Below are 24,347 nucleotides of genomic sequence, written 5' to 3'. Positions count from 1 at the left end.
CTTTAAATTTGACTGTAATGCAGATAATTTAATTTAATATATGTAAATCAAGACTAATATACGTGTATATATATATATATGTATTTAAATGATTTATTTGCAACTGTTTTTTTAATTATTTTGCTTTTTAATTAGTTTATATTTTTAGATATTTTTTAATATTCGAAAGAAAAAAAATTCTAAAAAAATAATGAAAAAAACAAACATAAAATACAAACGCAGATTGATAAATGCATTTACGGTTTTTCCTTAATTTAAATCTAATTATTGGCTAAATTATTTTTAATTACGCAATTTTTATTAGATTCACATTCTTAATCTGCAACTACAACTTAAAAAAACTTACGATCTTGGGTGCAAGATCACTTATTCATTTTACATTTCTCGGACACGATATTTTACCGACGTTACGTGATGGTAATCTGCATTAACTTTTAATGTAATGTCATTAATTTTTTCTAAGTATTTATTCATTTACTACATAATTTGACTAACATGTACTTTTTATGACGCTATCTACTCTCGAAATGTATTCTAGACGCTACTAATGAGCAGAAAAACAAATGTAAATTGCAATATCGAGAAATACTGCAGTATATAAAAGAACTACAAATACTTATTAGAATGTCTTAATTGTATTTTACGTCACACTTTATGAATTTACAACATTGCATTTAAACGATGCAACGATTGCGTCTAAATATAGCCAAAGTGTACGATTGTTAGTACTTACGTTGTGTACACTGGTTATATTTTTTAAATAATTCTTATACAGTTACGGAAAATGAGTTCTAACTTTAATTCGAAAATTATTTAAAAACAATAGAAAAGTGAAAAGACTGGATAAATCGAATATTGTCCGCAATTAATTTTCAGACAAGCTAATATTTATTACTGTTAGAAAATAACGCTCATCATTTATGATTTACGGTAAATTCCATGATTTATGGTAAATTTTATTGATGCTTTAAAAATATTAATACAAATATATATAGTATATAATATTTCTGATGATACAATTGGTTAAAATTTTGAATTATACAATACTTACATTATATTTTCTTTGATTTTGGGATTAATTTAGATGAAATTTGATTCAACTTTACATTGCTTTTTCGAGAATGGGTAGATAAAATATCTGATAAAATATGCGAATATACAATGAAAATGTTCATTGTTACTCGATTCGTGTGACATGTGAATAAATATTGTTATTTCATAATAAAATTTCGGCAAATTTAGTTTTTTATACATTTTTGATTGAAAAAATTATATATGGAAATATATATGGAATATCATTGAGAAATATTAATTCTGTAATACTAAATCTTTACAAAAATGTAAAAATAAATATATTACAACAAAAATATGGAAAAATTATTAACAGTTATTTGAGATTTTTCATATAGAACCTTTATAAAATTCATCAGTTATATAAGGAAAAATATGTCAGACTAAACCGTTTTGTAAAAATTTTAGAACGTCAAATTTACTCGTATGATCATATTAACATAGTGCTTGCGAATGCTGAACAAACGTTCGAAATACAATATGCACGTACATGGATTCTAAGAAACTTTGAATATTTGTTTATAACTTTTTATATCAAACAAACATGGTAACAATTACAAAGTTTTATATAACAGAGATTAATTCATAACGATTTACAATTATGGTTTTATGAATTATGATATAAATTTTATGATCGTTTACTTTAATATAAATTTTTTTTCTGTACGTTATATTATTTATATAATAACATTGCATGAGCAAATATAATCGTTTTAAAATATAATATATATATTCTTTTATCTCAGTAACTCACAAATAAATAAAAATTACTCTTTTACACATATTTTATTTAAAAATACAAAATTACTTCTTACAAAGATGGTAAATCGATTTTTAAAATGTACATCAAAGTGAATAGTTTAAATATATTCATTTCAATTTTTCACTTTTAATAAAGTAAACTTAAGAAAAAATAATTCTGCGTTTAGAAAAAAAAATAATATTAAAGATTCTTCTGTGTTTTCTTATGTGTCTTCTTTCTGTGTCTTCTTATGTGTTTTCGATTATTTTTTTTATGTATAAGAATATAAAAACGCATTTATAAAACAGTATAGATTTTAAACGACGTATGTTTTGAAACATGCAATAGATATTAAATGACGTAAATTTTGAAACACGCAAAGAATCTTTTGTTAAGTCATATGCGAATTACGAACATATGCAGAATTGCATTTACAAAAACTTAATATGAATATTTCCTTGCATAATTCTTCACTACTATTGCGTGTGGTGAATGTATCATTATACAAGCTGCTATATTTATTAGATTTTTGTGGTCAAAAGATAGCACATATGGATGTTTATAATTTTTTATATTTAAAAGTTATCTTACCTGTAAAAGTTATCAATGTTACTCTTATCATTTTATGTCAATATTATGAAAGTTAAATATCATATGATTGAAACTTAAAAAAACGTATAAACCGATTTTATATTGACATGACTTTATTAAGTTTTTTGTATATAATAATACAAGCACATAAAACATGGGACCAAATAAGTGCACTTAAAAAGTATATATTGATATATTTTATACATGCATAATTTTTTGAATATAATATAAATTAATATACTTCATTAATGCGTAAGACTTTTATTTTCCATGACTTCAATTTCGTTTAGATAACAATTTAAAGTATGTAAGTCTTGAATTTTGTTTAAATAAATTATTCCATTCTGTTGTAGCTTTTCAATTTATTGATATTTTTAAATTGCCTTCCTTCTATTTCTCAAAATAATTAGTCTGTAATATTTAAATCAGAACATAACTACAGAAATCTTTCTTTTTTAATACATCTTATTCTTGCGTATTAACAGCATTATCTTGTTGGAAAAAAATTCTGCAATGCATTCAACTTAATAATTTGACCCTGTAATAGTTTCAGGTAGCTGTCACTGTTTATTCTATCTTAAATGAAATAAATGTCTGTTTTCCTATTACAGCCAATTTCCGTGTTACTTAAATCATTATACTTTTCTTCGAGCTTTGTTGTTATTCAAGGTTTTCTCTTCATTTGTCTATTCTTTCTATTCTGTAGCATAGAAATATATACATTTGAATAATAGAATTATTTTTGTAGTGCGCTTTCAATTTTTTACTAAAGGCGGTAAATATACCTTTTATAAAGTACAAAGACAAATGTGCACCTTCAAAAATAAATTAAAATTAAAGACGCCATTAATTTCATCTTTTTATTGATAGAAATGATTAAGAATTTCAACTTAAATTTGATGATACTATTTTTTATGTCATAAAAGTCTATTTTTATCTGAGAAATTGTTTTGTTTATTTTGTGTAGCTTTTTCTTTACTACCTAATTTTTTGTTCACTCTTTTCCTGTATTCTTTTAAATGCTAAAAATTCACTATAAATTGGCGAGAATAAATTTCCTTTTAAGAAATCCAGGAAAAGTAAAATTATCACAATACGCGTACCATGGCGTTAATAGAGTACAATTTGTTACGGTTCGCAGAATTTAATACGTGATGCGAATTTAATTTACAGATATTTACTATCAAGATCAAAACGTATACATGTAACAATTTAAGAAATAAGTGTTATAGAAGAAAATTGCTATAAATACTTAATATATTTCAATTTTGTAACAAGATCGATTACAATAAATCTTTTGTGTAATGTTATATAATTAAAGCTTAATTGTTTAATATACATTTTCACGTTCTAGGGTGCATTCGGAGAGACACTATTAACGCCATTTATGTTATCTATCTTCATTATTTTCATTTATTAGACGTAAAACAAAGATAGATGACACAAATAGCGTTGATAGCGCGCTCCTCGAACGCAGCCCTACTGCCCTAGTCGTGTAATAAAATTGCGCACTTTTTCGGGTCCAATATTGATTTCTTATCATTAACGCACGGAATGCACTGCGGCAAAAAAACTTGATCTACGGATGATGTATCTCGTACACAATGCATATGAGTTATTTATACGGAACGCGGCCGCGGTTACATGCAAACTCGGTGGCTGCTTTAAGTTGCGTCGTGCTAGACTTTCACTGTTCGTGTACTTTCACCATTGAAAATTAGCACCGTCTATTTCGCCCATTCTCAGGAGAGGTGCGCGCGATTAGGCTGTCCCTGTTTTGAGCAAGAATTCGGTTATACAGTGATCCGGCAGATTGCCCACTCGTCCAACGAGTTTTAAAAGCCGGTATTTTTTACCGTTAACCAGCTGATGTATGTATTTGCGAATATTCGTAAAAGCGAATTTTTCCTTAATATTTAGCCGATTATTATAGAGAATGACGCTATTATCATATTTTGACTTCATTAATTATATGCTTTCTGTATCACGCAAAAAAATATTTTGCTGCTCGAGTTAGAATTATAGCTGTTTTTTGTATCTGATAGAAAAATTATGTATACGCATAGAATTTATAGCACAAATCTAAATTCTATTTCTGTCATCTATATGATTAGATGTTATACATATACAATATCTCAGTGCTTGCTAGAAATTTATCTATTTTAGCTATTTTTCACACTTAGACAATTTTCGCTATAACTGCAAGATCACTTTTTTGATTACATAATTTTTTATTGCTACTGTATTAATTTATCTGTTATTAATTATTATTAAATTAGGTTTACATAATAATTACTATTGGACTAGGTTTACATGTATTTTATTAACCAAATTTTCTTTAAAAATTCCCTTATATGATCAAGACTCAACTGCGGACTTTTAATAATAATAGGATGTGTTATAAATTTAAAACAGTTATTTAAAAATTAATTACTGTCTGCGTAATGAAGTCTATACAATACTCTAATATATGCAACTAAGGATAACAAATTGAAGAAAATATTTTTATACATACATCATATAGAATTCTACCAATATTAATTAAAATTAATTATAAATGAGATTTACGTATGTTCAAAATCGAGATGTAAACATAAAAAAAATATAAGACGTTTTAAAGATGTCATTAAGACGTCATATGAACTAATTTTGAAAACATGTATTCTGAATTATCTAGTTAATGTTTAATTGTATCCAAATACACCTTATATTTTGAAATATAAAAATTATTATAAAAAAAAAATTATCAATTTTTAATTTAAAATACGGAACGAAAAAATTGGTAACAGGAAAATAATGATATTAGACAATTAATTTTTATAGAAGAGAAATATAAAATTTTTTCTATTATCAGTAGTGTGTCTGTCAGTTAAATAAAATATATAAATTGTATGTACACAATATTCGTTATCTGCTATTGGTCAATTTCTACGAGAAAGAAGCTTGAGAGTAAGCATGTCCGTGTTTTAGATGGTTCCCATCCATTAGTGCTTCTAGGTTGTGTACCAAAATTCATTGCTAAAAATCTATAATTTACGTAATGTGCACTATAGATTTTCAGCAGTTGTGAATTTTGGAATATAGCTTATGCACAATGCAGTACATTAATTCGCTGTCATAGTAGCAATCTAACTTATCGATCCCATTTCCAAGTAGCACACAGGGCCTACAAAACATTAAAAAACTTTTATATGCACCTTTATTTAATTGATATTATAATTATATCTTACAAATATTATAATAAGAGACTCATGTCTTCTACCTGTCCAGAATTTATTTAACAGTGTTGACGAATTGACGTGTGTTCGATATTCATGTTTAAAAGCGGATCAATAATTGTATGTTATATTTTAAATGATATCTTCCCTCCCAGGGATTGACCTTGATAAGGTCGAGGCGCCCGCGAGGATATTCACAAAAAGAACGGTTTTTCAAGTATCTAAAAATTTTCGGACCTATCTAAATTATATATTCAGCTAAATTGTTAGATAGTTGTGCAAAATCATTCTCTTCGTGTAAAAATTCAACGACGGGGAAGTTATATAACATATCCTCATCGTAAATTACATATGGTCAAATTTTAACCGGTTCGTTGCGTCGCACGTTTGTTTCTGCAATGCCGTTAAAATTACTGGACCAATAGATTTTTCAAGATTTCCATTTCTATCACTGGTTTTGTAAACGCGAAGTGTCACTGTGTCGTGCGAACGACTTTTATTAATTAGTCCGCGCGCGGTTGTAGTACTTTATTCGCAAGTGTTTTTCGCGAGTGTCCTGTGAGAAGATGACAACCAAATCTTGAGAGGAGAAGGTCTATGTAGGAAAGACATCGGGCGTCGACGAAGCAACCTTGGAGTGATCGTTTCTTACTTGCATAAAAATAATAGTTTCTTCTTTGAACTGTTTTTTATTTAGATAAATCAATAATTAAGGGGTTACGCCACCTTGATCGCCTAAAAATCATAGGTAACTTTGAGAATTTTTTTAAGGAAAACAATGAAAGTGATGAAAAATTTGTTTTAAGGTTTTTATAAATCAAGTCTTTAGCTATAAAATTATATATTTTTTATCTCTTTTTTAATAAAAAATGGCGACACTACAGCCATTATATTGAACATCGTTTTGCTGCGACTGTCAAATCGGCGTTGCGGGGATCTAACTTTCGATTGAACCTAGAACAAAAAGGAAGAAAGTTTTATTTTCTACATAATAGGTACTAAAGAAATACATATGGATATTTCGAAATATTGATTTTTACGAAAATGGCCAATCTTTGAAAAAAAGTTGTATTTTTGGCCAAAAAATTTTGTTAAAAAAATGTTAATAAAAAAAAATTTTTTTAACATAAATCCGTATGTATTTCTTTAGATTATACCAAAAAGAAGATTCTGTGTAAATTTAAAATAAATCGGATGAACAGTTTCTGAGATCCGCGCAACGCCAACTTTGAAAATGTAGTTTCGAGATAAACGCGTTTGAAGTTTTGCTTTGCGATATTTCGTGTATTTAGTAGTAAAATATTAAATTTACCTTTAGTCTGCAATGCCTGAATCATACAACTGTTCTTCTACATCAATGTTTGCCTCATCGTTTTCTTTATTGCTTGTTTTGGAGCATCATCGACCTAATTCTTTTTATCTTACAAGTTCAAATATTCCGAATTGCTCCGAATCGCTCGTCGGCACTATAGACACGCTTCACTAAACTGGCTCAAAACTTGATAAAAAAACATGAATTTTTAATTTTAACTATTAAAACTTTATTTTTAAGACTATTATTTAAGGCAAAAAAAATCGAATTTTTTTGAAGCCTTCAAGGTGGCGTAACCTCTTAAAGAAACAGAACCCATGTAAAATATTATAAAAGTTTAATTTTGTTTCTAAGATTTTTTTCGGAAAATAGAAATTTATATATAATTATATTCTACAATCACCTGTAATTTTTTATACGCGATTTTTTTTACGCAGTAAAATTTATTGAGTAAATAATCTCTTTGTTTTCTCACAGTTTTTTTCTAAATTTTTATTACTGTTTTTGTGTAAATATACGAGTATAATATTTTATGAAATAAAATTTTTATAGCACACACAGGCTTTTTTCTTACTTATTTTTTTATACTCCATTTACGCGATTCTTAAAAAAAACCACGTTGAACGTAAAAGGAAAGACAAATGTATAATATAGTAAATACCTAATTAAAAGTGTAATAAAAAATTTGATATATACGCGTAAGAATTATTTTTTGAAATGTTGATTATTTTGAGAGCATAATTGGAATTTATATTTGTGTGTTACAGTATCATGTAGAGTAATTCCTCGAGTAACTTCACCCATTACGCATCGAATTGATGAGCTAGAATTTTTTGTATTAATTATACTATTATATGTGTTATATGTATTATACGAGTATAGAAAATTGGATCCCAGTGAAACACAAGTCAATTTTTACATTTATTTTATAATGTAACTTATAACGTGATGAACAAAAGATAGATCAATAATTCTGTCATAATGCTATTCAAGTTAACCTATTAAGGACCAAGACAAATTTTTTTTCTCAAAATTTAAAATCTTTTTAATGGCAAGCTACTATGCTCAGGAGTTTACTTGCCAAAAATTTTTACCCAAAGTTGACCTATTTTTTTTGGCCGAAAAATCGACCAGCGGTCCTTAATGGGTTAAAGTTACTTATACATTTTTCTATAATAAATACCTAAGCAATAGGATTGTGTTTGATTTTCTCTGTTTCCTATTTTTTGGCATATGTTTTGCATAGAAACACTATTAAAATGGAAATTACATTTTTTTTACATTTTTAATATTTATTTAGGCTTCAATTATTCTAATTTTTAATTATTATCTTTTTTTATAATGCATAATTACACAATTTTTATTACAAATATTTTGTAGTCATAACGCGGCATAGAACTAAACAATGTAGGACAGAATAAAGTTGAAAACCGTGGATGTGTTATCTGTCGGAAATATCCGTTGGTTACATAGTTCTCTATGTGCATGCTTTTGCGCGAGCTGCAGTCGATTCATCTTGACCTACAGGTGATCGAAAAGAAAATTAAAAAAAAATATCAACAATAGAGAGTTCCAGATCCAAGAAGAATATTTTAAATATTATAAAAATATGCATTTTTACATATTATTTTAAATATTAAATTCGAGCGCGATTTAATTATGTTATAATATTCTATAATATTGCAACATTATAATACAATATTTACGATAAATGAGATTATGTAGAATATTTCGAAAAATGATTCAATGTAAAAGATGAGGATGTATTTTCATATTAATAATATAATAAAATTTAATTTATCATTAAAATTTTATTTTGATAAAAAAAAGTTTTAGATATTAAAAATTGAACAATATTACATACTTTTATAAAACTCGAATGATTTTATATGCCGGCAAAATCATTTAAACAGTAGCTATAAATTTTTATATTAAGTTGATGAGAGAACATCATAAAAAAATGTAGATTTCTGCAAAAGTTCAAAAGAAACATTTATAAGTTGTTAAATAACACTTCATTTTATTATATTTTATTATTTATTATTTAAAAAACGTGATGAGAAAAAATTTTAGGTTTTACATTAAACGTTGCTTCTTGTAAAAAAAAATAATGTTAACATAATTAATTCTAAAATTAATGTATATACATATGTATTTTATCACATGTGTTTATGTGTTTATGAAAGTATTAATTAGAATATCTAACGAAATATAAAGTAAAAACGGAGTGCTCTCTGAGAGAATAAGATTTGAGATGAAAATAAAATATTTTTTAATTCTAAAAATTTAATGCAAATAATAATAAAATTTATTATAAAATAATAATAAATAAATACTTATTTCAAACAGTAAATATGCATGTAAGTCCTTACTTTAATTAACGAATTCTCTGTTTCTGCCTTATTGGGATTTTGTGTCATATTATCATTGCTTACACAATTCACAGCAATATTTTAATTATAATAATGTTTTAGAGAGAGAGAAACGTTAAAATAATAATAATAATTTCTTATTAAATATTTTGTTTCTATAAAATAAATATTGTATTTTCTTCTTTATCCTCTTGATATGAAACGCGGCAAGAATTCGTTACTATTCTATTTTTGAAAGAGGGAGACATGAGCAAAATGCGGAATTATAATTCTTGAGGGGTCTATACAAATATAAAAATCATTCCTTTAAAGGGCTCCTCTTTCCGGAAAAGGCAATTTGTCGGAGAATGAGTTTCGTTTCGATATCCTAACTGGGAAGAGTAACACATTTTTTATCATTTTGGCAATTTCAACGCTTTATCCAGTCTGTTTTCGCTTCTCGACAAATTAGCCGCACACAAATTAGTAAACACACATTCGCATACGTATACCCGTTTATACATATAATATACATAAAAAGCGCGAGAAAATCTTTACACGTAAAAAAATTTCGCCGCAAAGCACCCAGAAAGAACGCCACTAAGACCAGACTTTTACAAATTCCGGTAGGCCTTCAACGCGCTTTTTCTCTCATTTTTCATTTCTTTTTTTTTTAACATCCTCTGTCTATTTGCCGCTTTTATTCGATCGCCATGAGGACAGCGACTGTGGTGCAATGTGGCGAAGTGCTTTAAATAACGATGATTCGCAATCGAATGTACGCTCGACGTATAATTGAAGTCTCTTTAAATTAGAAGCTTCTCTTATTATTCATCAAAGCCTCGATTGTCGATGAACACGCGATTTCTGAGGCCGCTGTCCGAGATATAACCAGTGGCCATTTTATACTGGTTTGCATATATCACGCCCTTGTCGCTGTCGTTTTCCTTGATGTCTCTTTTATTTTTAGATACGTTCTGTTCCTTTTCATTCTTTTGCTTGCCTACAGTGTTTTTCGAATTCTTCTTCTTGTACGCTTCATTATAGAAGTCGCGGAAGAGGAAATAGAACATTATAGCGTGCATGCCTATCCACCAGACGAAGGCCTTCGGGTAATTGCAATCGATGAAAAGTAATTGGAATGCGTGGACCATTACAAGGACAAACTGGATCATTTGCACAGTGGTTAAGTATTTCTTCCACCACAGGTATGGCTGTATCTGCGGTCCGAGCGCCGCCAAGAGATAATACGAATACATTACGATGTGTACAAAGGTATTCAGAAAACCGAAAAAAGTACTGTGACCACCTGCAAGAAATAAAGTCCACGTTATGGAGAGACAATGCCGTGTCTTGCTAATTTTATCACAAATTGAATATATATAATATCTTCTAAAATCCATTCCCAACCAATACAATTAATAAAAGATATCCATATTTAATAAAAAAAATACATTTAACAAACGTTAGAAATTGTATAGTAAACTTATAAACTAAAAAATAAATGTTTAAAATTTAATATATTTTTAAAATCATTTTAAAAATGTAAAAACTTTTTAAGACACTTGTAACGTTTAAAATATTGTTATTATACAAGATGTTTTAATTTAATAAAAGTAAATATTTAATGTTAATAACATCTATTTAACGCTTTTACTATAAAAACTGTTTCGGTTAAACATTTTTTGAACATAACTTGTCTGCTTGGATAGTCTATTTAAAATATAGTTTTTCCTTTTCTTTGATAATAAAAAAACTCGGTAAATAACGGTTTTTTTCCTTCAGCCTTGAAAGTTGTTTACTCGAATATATTTTCCTGAGCATTCGATGATTTCTATACTGTACTATTGTTTTAAAATTTGATGCATTCATTTATAAGAGTTTTATGTAAAAATAGTCACAAAGGTCAAAATATAGTATAATGACTAAAAAGTGTCGATAAACACTACCGTTCACAGTTATTTGAACGCTATTTTATACTATACTTCAATTTCCAATGTTAAATAAGTTCCATATTGTTATTATAACACAAATAATACTTTATTAGGATAATTGACGCTGTTTTTGTTTATGGGCTGTAATTGTACATATTCTAATTTAAAATTAGTGAGACAACATTCACCCGACTATTTGTAACTACCTGCACAACATTTTAGATTTCAAATACATAGCAGATACATGAAACTTGAAATGTTGCTATATAGCAGATACATAGCAATATGTATGAATCATATACCAGATACATGTTTAATACGGATAAATGTCCGCCTATAGATACGTAATTTACTTACTTATTTGATACAAAAAGTTTGTAATGTTATAGCTATATAGTAGATTCGTAGCAATGCGTGTAAATCATGTATCAGATATAGATGTATCGTATTTAATACCGATGAATTTCCGTGTTATAGATACGTAATTTACATTACATATCAAATATATATATATGACAATATATATTTTTTCTGCATTAAATACGTAAATTAAATGTTTGATACGTATTTCTGATATTGCAAGTACGCGTTCAGAATGTATTATGTACATACATGTATTATATAAGCCATATACAGGCCAAAGTGTGTAATTCTATTTTTTGAATTTCAAAAAATTTTAATGCCAACTTGATTGATATTTTGGCTCTAAAATTTTATGATTCAAAAAGTGAAATTAATGACTTTGACCTGTAAACGACTCATATATCCATATATGTTCATATATATATATATATGATATATATATATTATGTTATGTATATCTAAATGTAAATAAGTTAAGTTTAAAGTAATAAAAATGTTTTTATTACTTTAAATTTAATTACTAATATTTTCAAAATATCAAGTTTTACACGTATTTTCTATTCGGTGAAAATACTTTCCTTCTAGACTTTCAATCTTAGTTCTACAAACTCGGTATCGTTTGTCTCAGTAATGTGACCTCAGCTGTGCGCATATTTTCAAGATATAGACTATAAAACTCTTATATCAAGCAAATATATACTCGAGGTGACAGCTATAAGTGTCAAAAGTGAATTTTTTTAACTTTTTTTCGATTTTTTCATAAAATTCAGTGCAGCTGAGGTCCTGTTTGTGCGTGCTTTAATTCTGTAATAATAATTCTGTAATAATAATTTTGCAATCCGTAAATCCAATTCGGAAATTTTTCCCCGAATGGAAATGATGGTAAAGTAGGACGACTTTAGCATTCCCTTAAGATTTCTCGAAAACTATGGTAAATACGGAAATATATTTCAAACAAAAGTTGTATAGTTCGGAGGGAGACATAAGAAGGTATCATTGATTTGATCTTGGATGGCGTCGTTAAGGTCAGGTTAAGGTCGATTTTTTTAAATGGAACACTATATTTTTAATACTAGCCTTCTGTAAATAGTTAGTGGAATATTAACATCTATTACACAAACCATATTAACAGCAAAGAAAATAACAATGTACAGATATTCGTAATGAAATTTAACGTAAAATTACATGTGAAAATTTAAAAGACATAGAAAAAAAGTTATAAGTTCTGCAGAGTTCTGTAATGAAAGTTGTTTTATATTGTAGTTTATATTGTTATTTAACAAAATAAACAAAAACCAACTGCTACTAAGTGCTACTTTGGTTTTTGTGCACTCTTTTGTAATAATGAGTACAAATATACCTTAATTAAACAGGGTTGATGTTGGTTAGTAATTGCGAAAAATCGAAATATTTTCTACATATATTTTTCTTGTTGTTTACATTATTTTAAATTTAATGGCACACTTTAAGTTTTAAACAGTTTCTCATAAATAATTAATAATAATTAAAGAAATACACGTAATTCATATATTCTTAATAGTATTACATTTTAATATTTCAGAATCTGTTGAAACAATAGGTTTATCGAGAAAGAAAATTTTTCTTGTAGTGAGAACCATTTGAATGATAACGTAATCAATCATCGAGACCATTTCGAAGAATCAATCTTAAGTTTCTGCTATATTTTTGACGAGAGTTATTTTAATTTGACATTTTAAACCGTTATTAAAATTGTATTAATGACTTAAAAAACACAAAGTCTAAACGTTTACTATTATGTTAATATTCTAATAAATTTCTCTTATATCCGACATTTTCCGGATATCCGACCAGATTTCGAGAAACTTCCAAAAAAAAGAAAAAACAGAAGAAGGGCTATAGAGAAAAAATTGTAATTTTACGATATATACGATATTAATATGGATTATGAATATGCATACTCCTTTCTAAAACATGTACGTAATAACAAATCAACAGTTTAATGATATAAAATTTCAACCGGATATATTCTCGGATACTAATGATATCCGGCTATTTGGTCGGATAGTAAAAAAGTGCCGGATAATACTGGATACTGAATACTTTCCGGATATCCGGTGCATCCTTAGCAATCAGTATAGTGACGAAAGATTGAAAAGTTTTTTATAATTATAATAAATATCAAATTAATATCGCTAAGTTTTAATTTACATTTCACATATTTGCAGAATAAAATATGATTTTTTTATATAATAAAATTTCACATATAAACTCGAAAATTTGATGAAAATTAATATTAATTGATTGTGTTTTGTAAATAGAAGATAGAAACTGCATATGCTTACCAGGGGTAAATTTAACTCCGAACCAAACTGACATGGGCATGCAACCGTGATGGATGACATGGAGAGTGGTAAGGTGATCGTCCTTTTTTCTCAATACAAAGAAAATTGTGTCCGTGAACTCCATGAACTTTGAGATGTAATACCACCAGCAACCTTGTGCCATTCGCAGCGCAATCGGGTCGTTTGAATAATCGACTGGCTGACATCTGAAGGAATATCGTCCTCCCCAGCCCGCGATCAGGCTCTGCGCACATGAGAGAAAACATAATAAAATATCTTGATGAAATGTTTTTGCATGAATATATAGACTTACTGTGGGTAACTTACTTCATGGAACAACCATATGGAGAACATTACTTGAAAGAGATTGTACCATATCATCACTCTTCTGAGATTAAAAGGTTTTCGATTTTCCATCAGTTTTGGCCCCAAAACTTTAACGAAATAGGCGTAGAACAAACAGATCACTAATGTGGGGAACGGGCCGCTCATCATCGGCCAATCGTTGACTCTCGGATCGCTTTTGTTGTCCATCAGATCTCGGTAACCATCATAAATCATTTGAACTAATTGCGCCATCTAAAATCAAAGTAATACTTTTGTCACTGTTATGTTAATTCAATCTTATTACAGCAAAGTCATTTGTAATTATGGTATAATGCGCTTTATATCATTCTGTCTAGTTACAAAATTAATGATGTTTTATGCTAAAGAAAAACAGTGTTGTTATAGTTCAATTGACGTTATTATATAAGAAACTACGGTCAATTATTATAGATATCGTGATAAACTGTATTTATTGCTTGAGCAACGAGATTTAAGTGTATGATTTAAATAACATGCGTGTTTTTATAACAACGCATGTTGCAAAACTAGGAAATATACAAACATTAGAATACATTTCTTTATATTACATGATTGATAGTCGTTGATGAGTCGTTTTGTTAAAAATATGATGTTTATTGTTTATTATAGATAATTAAAGAAGATTTAAAATGTTTTGAATATTAAAAAATTTGTAATTTAAAATGTTTTGAGTATTAAAAAATTTGCAATTTAAAATTGTATTAAACGAAAAAAAGAAAGAGAGAGAGAGAGAGAGAGAGAGTATCTATGTGCTCGCAACGGTTTCAATTAAATTCTGCTTTTAAATTTTTTATTGATCGCATTTAATGATGTAAAAAGAAAAGTAAGAATTCGCTCGTATTACGCAAAGCGAACTATATAATAATTCGATGATTGAGCTCATAAAAAGATATAGAAACAAATTTATAATCAGTATATTTATTAAATCTAACGTTTCATGGCCGCAAGTCCTTCTTCAGCAAGTAGTAAAGATATAAATTGTGAAAAATTATACAATTTGTATTATTGTTCTTCAAATCATGGAACAAAACTTTCAAGAATTTCGACTCTTCATTATCGTTTGATTTAATTATATTTATAATCGTGTTAATATAAACTTTGCGTCTTTATTTTATATTTTATATTTTAATATTTGCTAAAGAAGGACCTGTGGTTACGAAATATTCTGTTAGATTTTAATAAATGTACTAATTATATAAATTTGTTTCTTATCTTTTATGAGCTCGATCATTGATCGAATTTTTGTATAGTTTGATATAAAAAGATATGAATAATTTTTGAAAAACAGATACTTGGTGAACAAGAAATTTTTGAAATCAGTCGCATTTGAAACATTTGATCGAAATCCTGATAAAATTAGTTGTTCTTTTCTATCCATATCATAGAAAGAACAGTAAATCGAAACTTACAATAAAAATTAATTACACACTGTTATGATTTTTCTTTGATAAGTGTTATCCCTTCGAAATATGTCGCGAAACGAACAATGAGAACGGAACGGATTGTACATCTCGACGTACTCCCGATTTGAATCGCGAGGCACGCGACTTGATTTCAATCTGCGGCATGCTCGCATGCTGTCACTTTTTGAATCGTAACGAAGTTTCGAGGATCTATGGAGCGCCACATCCCTCCTCGGAAGATTAAACCATTAATCCTTTCACTGATCAAAATCGAAAAACCACTAGAGATTTTTCCATACGGAAACCTGTCTTTGTGGCTTTGCGCTGCTCTCCCCTCTTATTCTTGCAATCTTAACTCTCACCAGTAGCAAATAAGGATCTTATTTTTCAGCCTTGAGAAAATGCTGACGTCAAAGGCGACGTTGTACTTCTTGATTTTTATAATTCATTGCGGTGGTTGGGGAGACAAATTTTGTAAAAAACATGACTCTTTATTCAAGCGATTCAGAAGCATGCATAAATCACGCGTGGGAGGAATGTAGATAAGTCTATAATTTTTACAAAAAATTGTCTCCAGAAATAAAACGGAAAGAGATCTATTTGCGTAGGAAAGAAGATAAGAAATGTGCGTGTAAAAATAATTCATGGAGGTTGAGGATATTTCATTATATTCATTTTTGGTTATATAAGAGTTGTTATTGTTTCGACGATCATTATTTTGTAGCATAGTATTTCAAAATGATTATTGCGAATAATATCATCTAATTATGCACATGCTCTGTGAATATTGCATTGTAAATGATTCCGTCTCATTAATGTTGTACAATGTTCACCAGACGACACTTTGGACATTAAATATGTCAATATTTGATTTCCGTTTCTATGACATAAAAGCCGACATTAAACATATAATGATCCTGCAGTAGCAATATTATGACAAGTATTGATTGATTGTTTGCATTATAGTAATATTTTTCAAGGTATGATGTCAAATAAGTATTCTGCTAATTACAAATTCTTTGAACAAACTTGAATATTTTTCTTTTGGATGAATATCAAGACATCAATAGCAATTAGCGGTGATGAAGACTTTTTTTCTAACTTTGAAGATGATTCAATTGAGCAAATGACATTTAATTATCAGGTTTTTAATCACAGTAATGTCATTAAAAAAGATGAAAAATGTAATATAGGTAATACAGATCATTTAGTAATACCTTCGTCGATATTGCCAAGAGATCAGTTTCGGAAATAAGAAATAAAGAGAGAGAGAGAGAGAGAGAGAGAGAGAGAGACCTTTGTCATTTCTGATAAAGAAATAACTATTATAATGCTATAACTAATTATTTACTATGAAGAAATAACTTTGCAAATTATAACCATAACGCTAAAAATTTAGTGTCCGTTGAGAAAGACAATTCTTATTACTGTTGTAACTTCACGTGATTGGCATTTGCTGGTGCATTTATTTCGAAACCAGTGGATTTGGTTCCCTATGCGATGATCGATTCGATCCGTCACATTTTATAAACAGCGTAGCGTATTTCCCTCTCTCAGTCTCGCATTCTCCATTCGGTGTTGCTCTTCTCTTACATCGTCGTCCCGATCTCTCGATCAAGGCGCGGAAACGATATCCGCTCCTTGATTTCGCGATTCGCGACTTCCACAAAAACAAAGTCCATTACCTTGATGAAAAACGATGAACGGCGACACCGTGCGACTCGTTCAAGCCCGCGTATGAATTTCGCAACCCGCGCGCTTGTTGCAGAAAGGAAAAGTGGCCGTCTCGTTAAAGACTACATGCAACTGAGAACTCGTTCTCACTGCGGAAAAATGCGGTCCCTCACACGCGTTTACAGTCTTACGATACTCGTCTTGTAATCCCGTCCGCTTCTCCGCTTCGGCTCGTTAATAAGAACCAATTTGCACCTGCGGCAACGCTGCGATTAATCTCAAACGCAGTTTTTAAAATGCATATACCTTTGCACTGATTGTGAGATAAACAGTTACTAACAACAAAACATAGAAGTAAATAAATAATTTAATTTGAATTACCATATAAGTACATGCATATATACAGGGCTGGGTAATCATTTAAAATGCCAAATATAAAATACTTAAAAAAATGTATTTAAAATGCAAAATGTTTTTCGAATCCACTTTATATGTAAAATGGATATAAATAGATATATATTTTAAACAGTTTTCGAATACAGAATGGTTTTTCCTACATATATTTTAATATATATTTTTTTAAGTATTTTACATTTAGCATTTTAAATAGAATTACATCTTAAATGGCATTTTAAATGCAAAAATACCCAGCCCTGATATATATGCCATATTTGTAGTCATTCGAACTGCCCGCTGAATTGGTTTTTCGACTTATAGACGCAATTAAACTACTGTAGTAATATCACGAATTAAATTGACAGGCAATTTTAATAATTTGATGCTCAATCAAAACGTTGTTAACTTGATTAAATGCGTTTAGTGATTATTCAGTTCAAGTATTTATATATATTTAAATAAAATATACGTGAGAAATGTCAACATGTTATTTGTTTGAATTAATATATATTTGTTTAAATTAATAAATATTCGCTTGATAGTCCGTGATACCGTTGTATTTAGTTGAATAACTAATTTTTTTTGAAATGACAACTTTTTTTCTCAGTGCGGATGTGACGTCCGACTGCACATTTCGATAACAGCGATAAAAAAAACTTGGAAGTCTCTAATTACGTAGGTTTTTAATTATTTGATACGTAGAATAACTGGATGCATCAAGCACGTGTACTCTCTTAGATCATAGAATACATATGCTTGATCCTCTATCGAGAATTAAAATATGCCTTTTCTTTCCTTGAATATTAACTGTAATCAATCACGAGCGCACAGATGATTTTTCTCCTTTCTTATATCTCGTAAAAGTATATTAGGAAGGGATGTGTGTGTTACACAAAGTCGTAGTAACGTGCATTAAAGCAATCACAGATACTATAAGAGTTTGTATAATCACATCTCACGACGTAGAGTGATTTTCTTGCAACTTACGATCTCACTTTCTTCGCGAGTATAATATTAACGAATTCCTTGATTATGAGTTGCCCTTACGTTGTATAATAAGTGATCACTACTGTAAGAAATACTACCGTTAGACTCCTTTATCGAAAAATACTTTGATTCACAAAACGTCTCAGAATACTTTCCGCGATCGACGATATAACGTTACTGCCAATTTTCTGGATAATTATGTGTATTCTAACATTTGTTTGTTCAATTGTACGAATAATTCCTCTTGTTGCGAGTCGGCAAGATGCGTAACAAAATTTATAGACATGTTTTAACATACGATTGTAAATCATTTTGAAAAATACAGTAATCAACGCGGAATTTCCGTGACATCGTCATCGATGCCATAACTGCATTCTTTTTGTGCCACACACATGCTTAGCCAGGGATTTTCTTCTTTGTCATTCATGCCGAAGAAACGTTTTATTGAACTCGCATTTCAATAAAATTTCACGGTGTTTATTTTTAAATAATGACGAGGACTTTAAATGACGTATGAAAGAAAAGAAATAACGGATTTGCGATTTAAAGCTCCGCACTCGATTTGTGATGCAATTCGAATCGTGTCGCTTTCTTAAGACTGTCATTTGCTTGACGAGTCAGGTGCATCCTCTCGCATTTATTTGATAACGAAAGTAAGCTGCGACGCCTTTGAGCAGTTCTTACGGCATATGCCCTCAATAATGTCGTATAACACGTGCGCATGCCTGCATGTGCGTCCATACGGACACACTTACTTTAATTTACTTTAATTATATATGACGTTCTTATGCTCAGGCAAAGGAATTCGCTCGACCTTAAGGAACGAAAAATAATATTTTTTCAAGCGCGTTAATGACTCGAAGAGAAAAATTCAATGAAGGACGAACGAGTTCTGTTCGCACTCAGGACAAAGTACGACTTTTCAGAGATTAAAAGTCAATCTTGAAATAAGAGAATATATTTGAATAATATTGAACTTTCAGCAGTAATCGATTGAAATTAATTGAATAACAATTAAATTATTTAATTCTTTCTAAACCAGATGCAATTTATTCATATAATTGTGTATAACATATACATGTTGTTGAAACTTGAAAGATAATTTTTTTATTAGAAAATATGCATTAAAAAGTATTATGAGCAAAAGTTACACTCTTCTAAAAAAGCCTTAAAGTAGCTACATCTACAATTTGATTTGAAAGAAGTTTTGTGTGTGATATTTAAAATAATTAAATACAATTATTAATCGATCATATTTAATTAAATATAATTATTAATTATAATTATTAATAATTATAATTAATAATTATAATTAATAATATAATTACACAGACCCACAGAAAAAAAAGTACTATGTGCTGGGGTGGAGACCCAGCTATTCTTATGTATTTTGAATCGCTGAATACGAATCTAACATCAAAATAGGACCATCCAGGGTAAATTTTCAATCTAGAACGAAAAAATGGGTCAAAAACCTCGAAATCTCTGCTTTTATTGATATATTCTAAGACCATTGGCAAAAAATTTTTGATTAAACCTAGACCACATGTTTCCCGAGTTGAGAAATACTTATCAGCCGTCAAGAAATACTGTACTGAACGCTCTGGAATATTATGCTATTACAAAAATCAACCTTTGATATCTCAATTGACGGGGTGGCAACAACCTCCGTATCTACGTCCTCTACACCTCTTGCATAACTTCTAGCGATGAACTCTGAGTGCCTCACATTACAGACACAGTTTAAACCTAATAATTCCCGAGGAGTTACACCACAGACAAACTTTCAGGCAAGCAGCCATCAGACACAATAACTGCTCGTACATTACATCTCTATCGTTGTACCTGTGAATATCTAAAAAAAAAAATCGATTTATGTTTGTGCGCGCTATGTAATGGATTCCTCTTGCGCTTGTTTTTTTTCGCCGGCATTTCTCTCTTCAATGTTCAACAAAAGTCAGCCATCATACTCATATCTAAGGCAACCAAAATTATGCTGTAAAAATCCCTTTTTAAGCGCCTAAAATATGCTCTGTGAAATTGAAAAGATGCTCTAAAGAAAGGAATATATGTATTTGAAAATTACTTTTTATCGCACAAACTTTCAAATTATTAATTAAGTTTTTTACTTATAATAACAAAGTAAAATGAATTTGATAAAATTTATTTACATTTTTTTAAAATTTAATTAGTCTTACGGGGCAGTAAAATTAAACAAATACATATTATTTATTATAATGACGAGAGAGAGAGAGAGAGAGAGAGAGAGTCTTTGATGTTATGTATTGTATGAGACAGAAATATAGAAGATTAAACGTAAAATCTTTTTCTCCTTAGGATTTCTCTGACATCACTGCGCACCAATGCATCGCGGCGTGTGGGAATCATTTATCTAATCAATTCCTTTTTCAAAAATATAAAATATGTTACATATTTTTAATTGAGAAAAACTTATCTTAGAAATCCTATTTATTATTATATCAGAAAAAAATTAATCATAGACTTAATTTAGTATAAAATAATGATATATTCATAGGAGCAGTGGTGACTCACATTAGATTATAATAAATTTGGTACTGTATAGTGTCAAATATAATTATTGTTTTAGTATAAAATAACAAAATAATTGAGTAGGAGCAATGGCGACTCGCGTTAGGTTAAATTTGACACTATAGATTTAAGAGTGTAGACTGTAGAATATTTGTATGATTTAAATAAAATAATAAACTGTAAAACTGACAAAGGAGCCACATAAGTTGGACACTTAAATTACATTATATAAAGATATATTAAAGATATATAAAGATATATAAAGATTACATTAAAGTATATATTTTTCGTATAAGTCAGAGAAGTTCATAATTCCATCCAAAAAACTATTTCATCGTTCAATAGTTACAAAAAGTATAGTCAAACAATACCTAGTGAGAAATGACAAGGAATTTACGTCAATTCGACATCAATTTGATGATTTCGACATCGAATCGATGTTGATTCAATGTCGATTCCCTTGTCATTTCTCACTGGGTAAGATCCATTGTGTTGAGTCAAGTGATAAAGCATAATATTCAGAATCGATTAATTCAAAGAATAAAGTAAATACAAATCCTCGAGAGGAAAGGTAAAACAAGTGTCAAAACAATAAATTGCAGTTTCATGTCAGTCTCAAACGTCAACGAATGAGTGGAAATTAATTAAGTAGTGTCAATATATTATGAATGAAATTTTTAAGACATTAATTATACTAGATAGAATTAAGGATCAGTATTATTAATATGAATCATAGAGCATTGATTTTGTCATCTGTATCCATAAATAGTGTACAAAAATGAGAGAGGGAGAGAGTATGAAGACAATTAATTTTCCTTTTTTTCTTAATGTCAACGACATTACATCGTTGAATAGAAAGAGACAGAGACTAGTCGTCTTCGCTAGAGCTCCAGGTATACCTAAAGCTCTATATTAATAAAGTGGCGCATTTCTTTGATCTGAGCCGAAATGCCGACAACTGTCCTAATGGCTATTTCGAATCAAACATGGCGGATCTTTGCTCTACTTTGGTATATGTATATATCTAGATTTCTACGTCTTCGGACTCCATCTGTCTCATTTTTGTAGATCAATTGTTGTAAACACACGAATTACGTAGTCATGCTCTGTGTCTTTAATATGAATAATAGTACAATATTGAATACACACACATGAAGAAATTCACTGATCATGCTCATTTTTTGTCTTTGTTACTTATATATTTTTAACTATATGCAATTCAATTAAAGTCCATATATATATATGTATATATAATATCGGTACTTAATTTTTTGCGCACGTATATATCCCTTTTCATATCTCTATATGTATCTATTATCCAGCAAAAATGGATTTACACATTGACAAAGGCTTTACGAGAAACATATTGTTTCATGAATTCCGCCGCTTATACATTTTTTACATTGTAAATATAAATTTTTTACGTGGATTACATCTTTTTGTTTAATGCAAATTTTATTTATTTTTTAAACGTAATTTATTATATAAGCGCTTTATTTATATTAACTTTATCAATAAAAAAATTAATATTTTTTTATATATTTATAAAGCGAAATAATTGTTTTGAATAATGCTGAAAATAAGAATATTAATCCTAAAGAGACTTGTAAAAATGTAATCTCTTACAGTCAATGTAATTTTTTTCAAGTATAATATACTCATATAGCACATTTCGAGAAACGTTCTAAAGCCATTCAAAGAATTTCCCTATGTCTCAAAAACGTTCTAAGACGTTCCTTAGATATAAAATGTGCTGTATGATTCATTTTATTTAATTTACTGTTTATTACGCCTTATATAAGCGAAAATGCAAATAAAACATGAACAGTTTATTACAGAGTCGAGGATCCATAATATTCGTATTACACGCACACTCAATATATTAATTAATACATTCAAGAATAATTTACTGTTTGTCTGCATAACTCGAGTATCATATGATGAATTAAAACGTAATATCGCACGTATGCATTAATTTTCTTTCATATCAATCTTGCTACGTGATTGATATTAATACCTTGTTAAAATCTTTCGTCAAGTATAATCTTATAATTTGTAAATATATATATATATATAAAAAGATAATAGTCACGATCATGATCTACGTCACGAGAAATATTTTATACATGGGAAGAGTGATTTTTTTAAAAGTGTCTACAAATTTAATTAGATACAATTCTGAAAATAATTGTCGGATAATCAAAATAATTATGTAGGTCGCTCAATCTAATTGCTAGAATGTCAAACTTTTTTACATTACCTATTCAGTGCTTGAATTTTCTACAATTTTGATGGTCCAACAAAATTATTTTCAGATCTGTATCTAGTTAAACTTTTAGGTATTTCAACAAATCATTTAACTATGAACTAACAATTTTCTAACATAGATCTAACTGAAATGGCTTCATAGATAAAGAATTACGTAACTATGCGATGATAACAACAATTTACACGCGACGCACGTAAAATTATGCTAATACTTACTGTGCTATTCTTCGGGTGCTTCAATTGTTATGAAATCCTCCTGGTGCGAAACAAACGCGTGCAAAAGTTTCACTGTAAAAACGGGACTGAATTCGCGAGTGTGGCCATGTATCGCGATGTATTCGCGAAAAAAAGAAAAGAAAGGGAAGAAAGGATAAGATAAAAGGATTATATTGAGGTACGAGAACGTGCGGGTGTGAGTACCTCTTTCGCGAGGCACCAGTCGACAAACTGAGGCCGCACGGCCATCACGGGGCCTTATATCTCTTACGATCGAACACCTCCATGAGCATATCATATAGGTTACGCACATTCCGTCGCGCTTTAATTATCATCCCCATGGAGAAGAAAAGTAAAATGAAGACGCTTCGTTCATTCATGCGGTTTTGTTACTGCCCCTCTCAACGGTGATTTGTCCAAGTTCCTCCCAAATCGATGATACCCCTAATCGTAGCTGCCATATAAAAGAATACAGAGGTATATGTATCAGTGGAAATAATTTACGATTTGCGCACAAAGCATAAATTATTTCCACTGATACATATACCTCTGTATTTTTTTATATGACAGCTACGATTGAT

The 24,347-nt window shown here is 29.1% G+C and overlaps 1 protein-coding gene across 2 annotated transcripts; it reads right to left on the bottom strand.

Moving 5' to 3' along the window:
- Nucleotides 1-9,430: 9,430 nt before the first annotated feature.
- Nucleotides 9,431-24,029, bottom strand: LOC108721052 (elongation of very long chain fatty acids protein AAEL008004). Of its 2 annotated transcripts, none has more exons than XM_018445376.1 (4): nucleotides 23,767-24,029; nucleotides 14,234-14,502; nucleotides 13,907-14,150; nucleotides 9,431-10,594 (listed from the first exon to the last, which is right to left on the bottom strand). In XM_018445376.1, exons 2-4 carry the CDS (start codon nucleotides 14,483-14,485, stop codon nucleotides 10,113-10,115), a joined length of 978 nt encoding a protein of 325 aa, XP_018300878.1. In that variant the 5' UTR covers nucleotides 14,486-14,502; nucleotides 23,767-24,029; the 3' UTR covers nucleotides 9,431-10,112. The 2 variants fall into 2 exon arrangements, with proteins under 2 accessions (XP_018300878.1, XP_018300877.1); XM_018445375.1 differs by having other exon boundaries at nucleotides 14,234-14,485; nucleotides 23,767-24,027.
- Nucleotides 24,030-24,347: the final 318 nt, after the last annotated feature.

Source organism: Mycetomoellerius zeteki, unplaced genomic scaffold (genome assembly GCF_001594055.1).
Source record: "Mycetomoellerius zeteki isolate Tzet28-1 unplaced genomic scaffold, Tzet1.0 scaffold158, whole genome shotgun sequence".
Classification (NCBI taxonomy): Eukaryota; Metazoa; Arthropoda; class Insecta; order Hymenoptera; family Formicidae; genus Mycetomoellerius; species Mycetomoellerius zeteki.
This window is presented reverse-complemented; position numbering and strand designations above follow the sequence as displayed.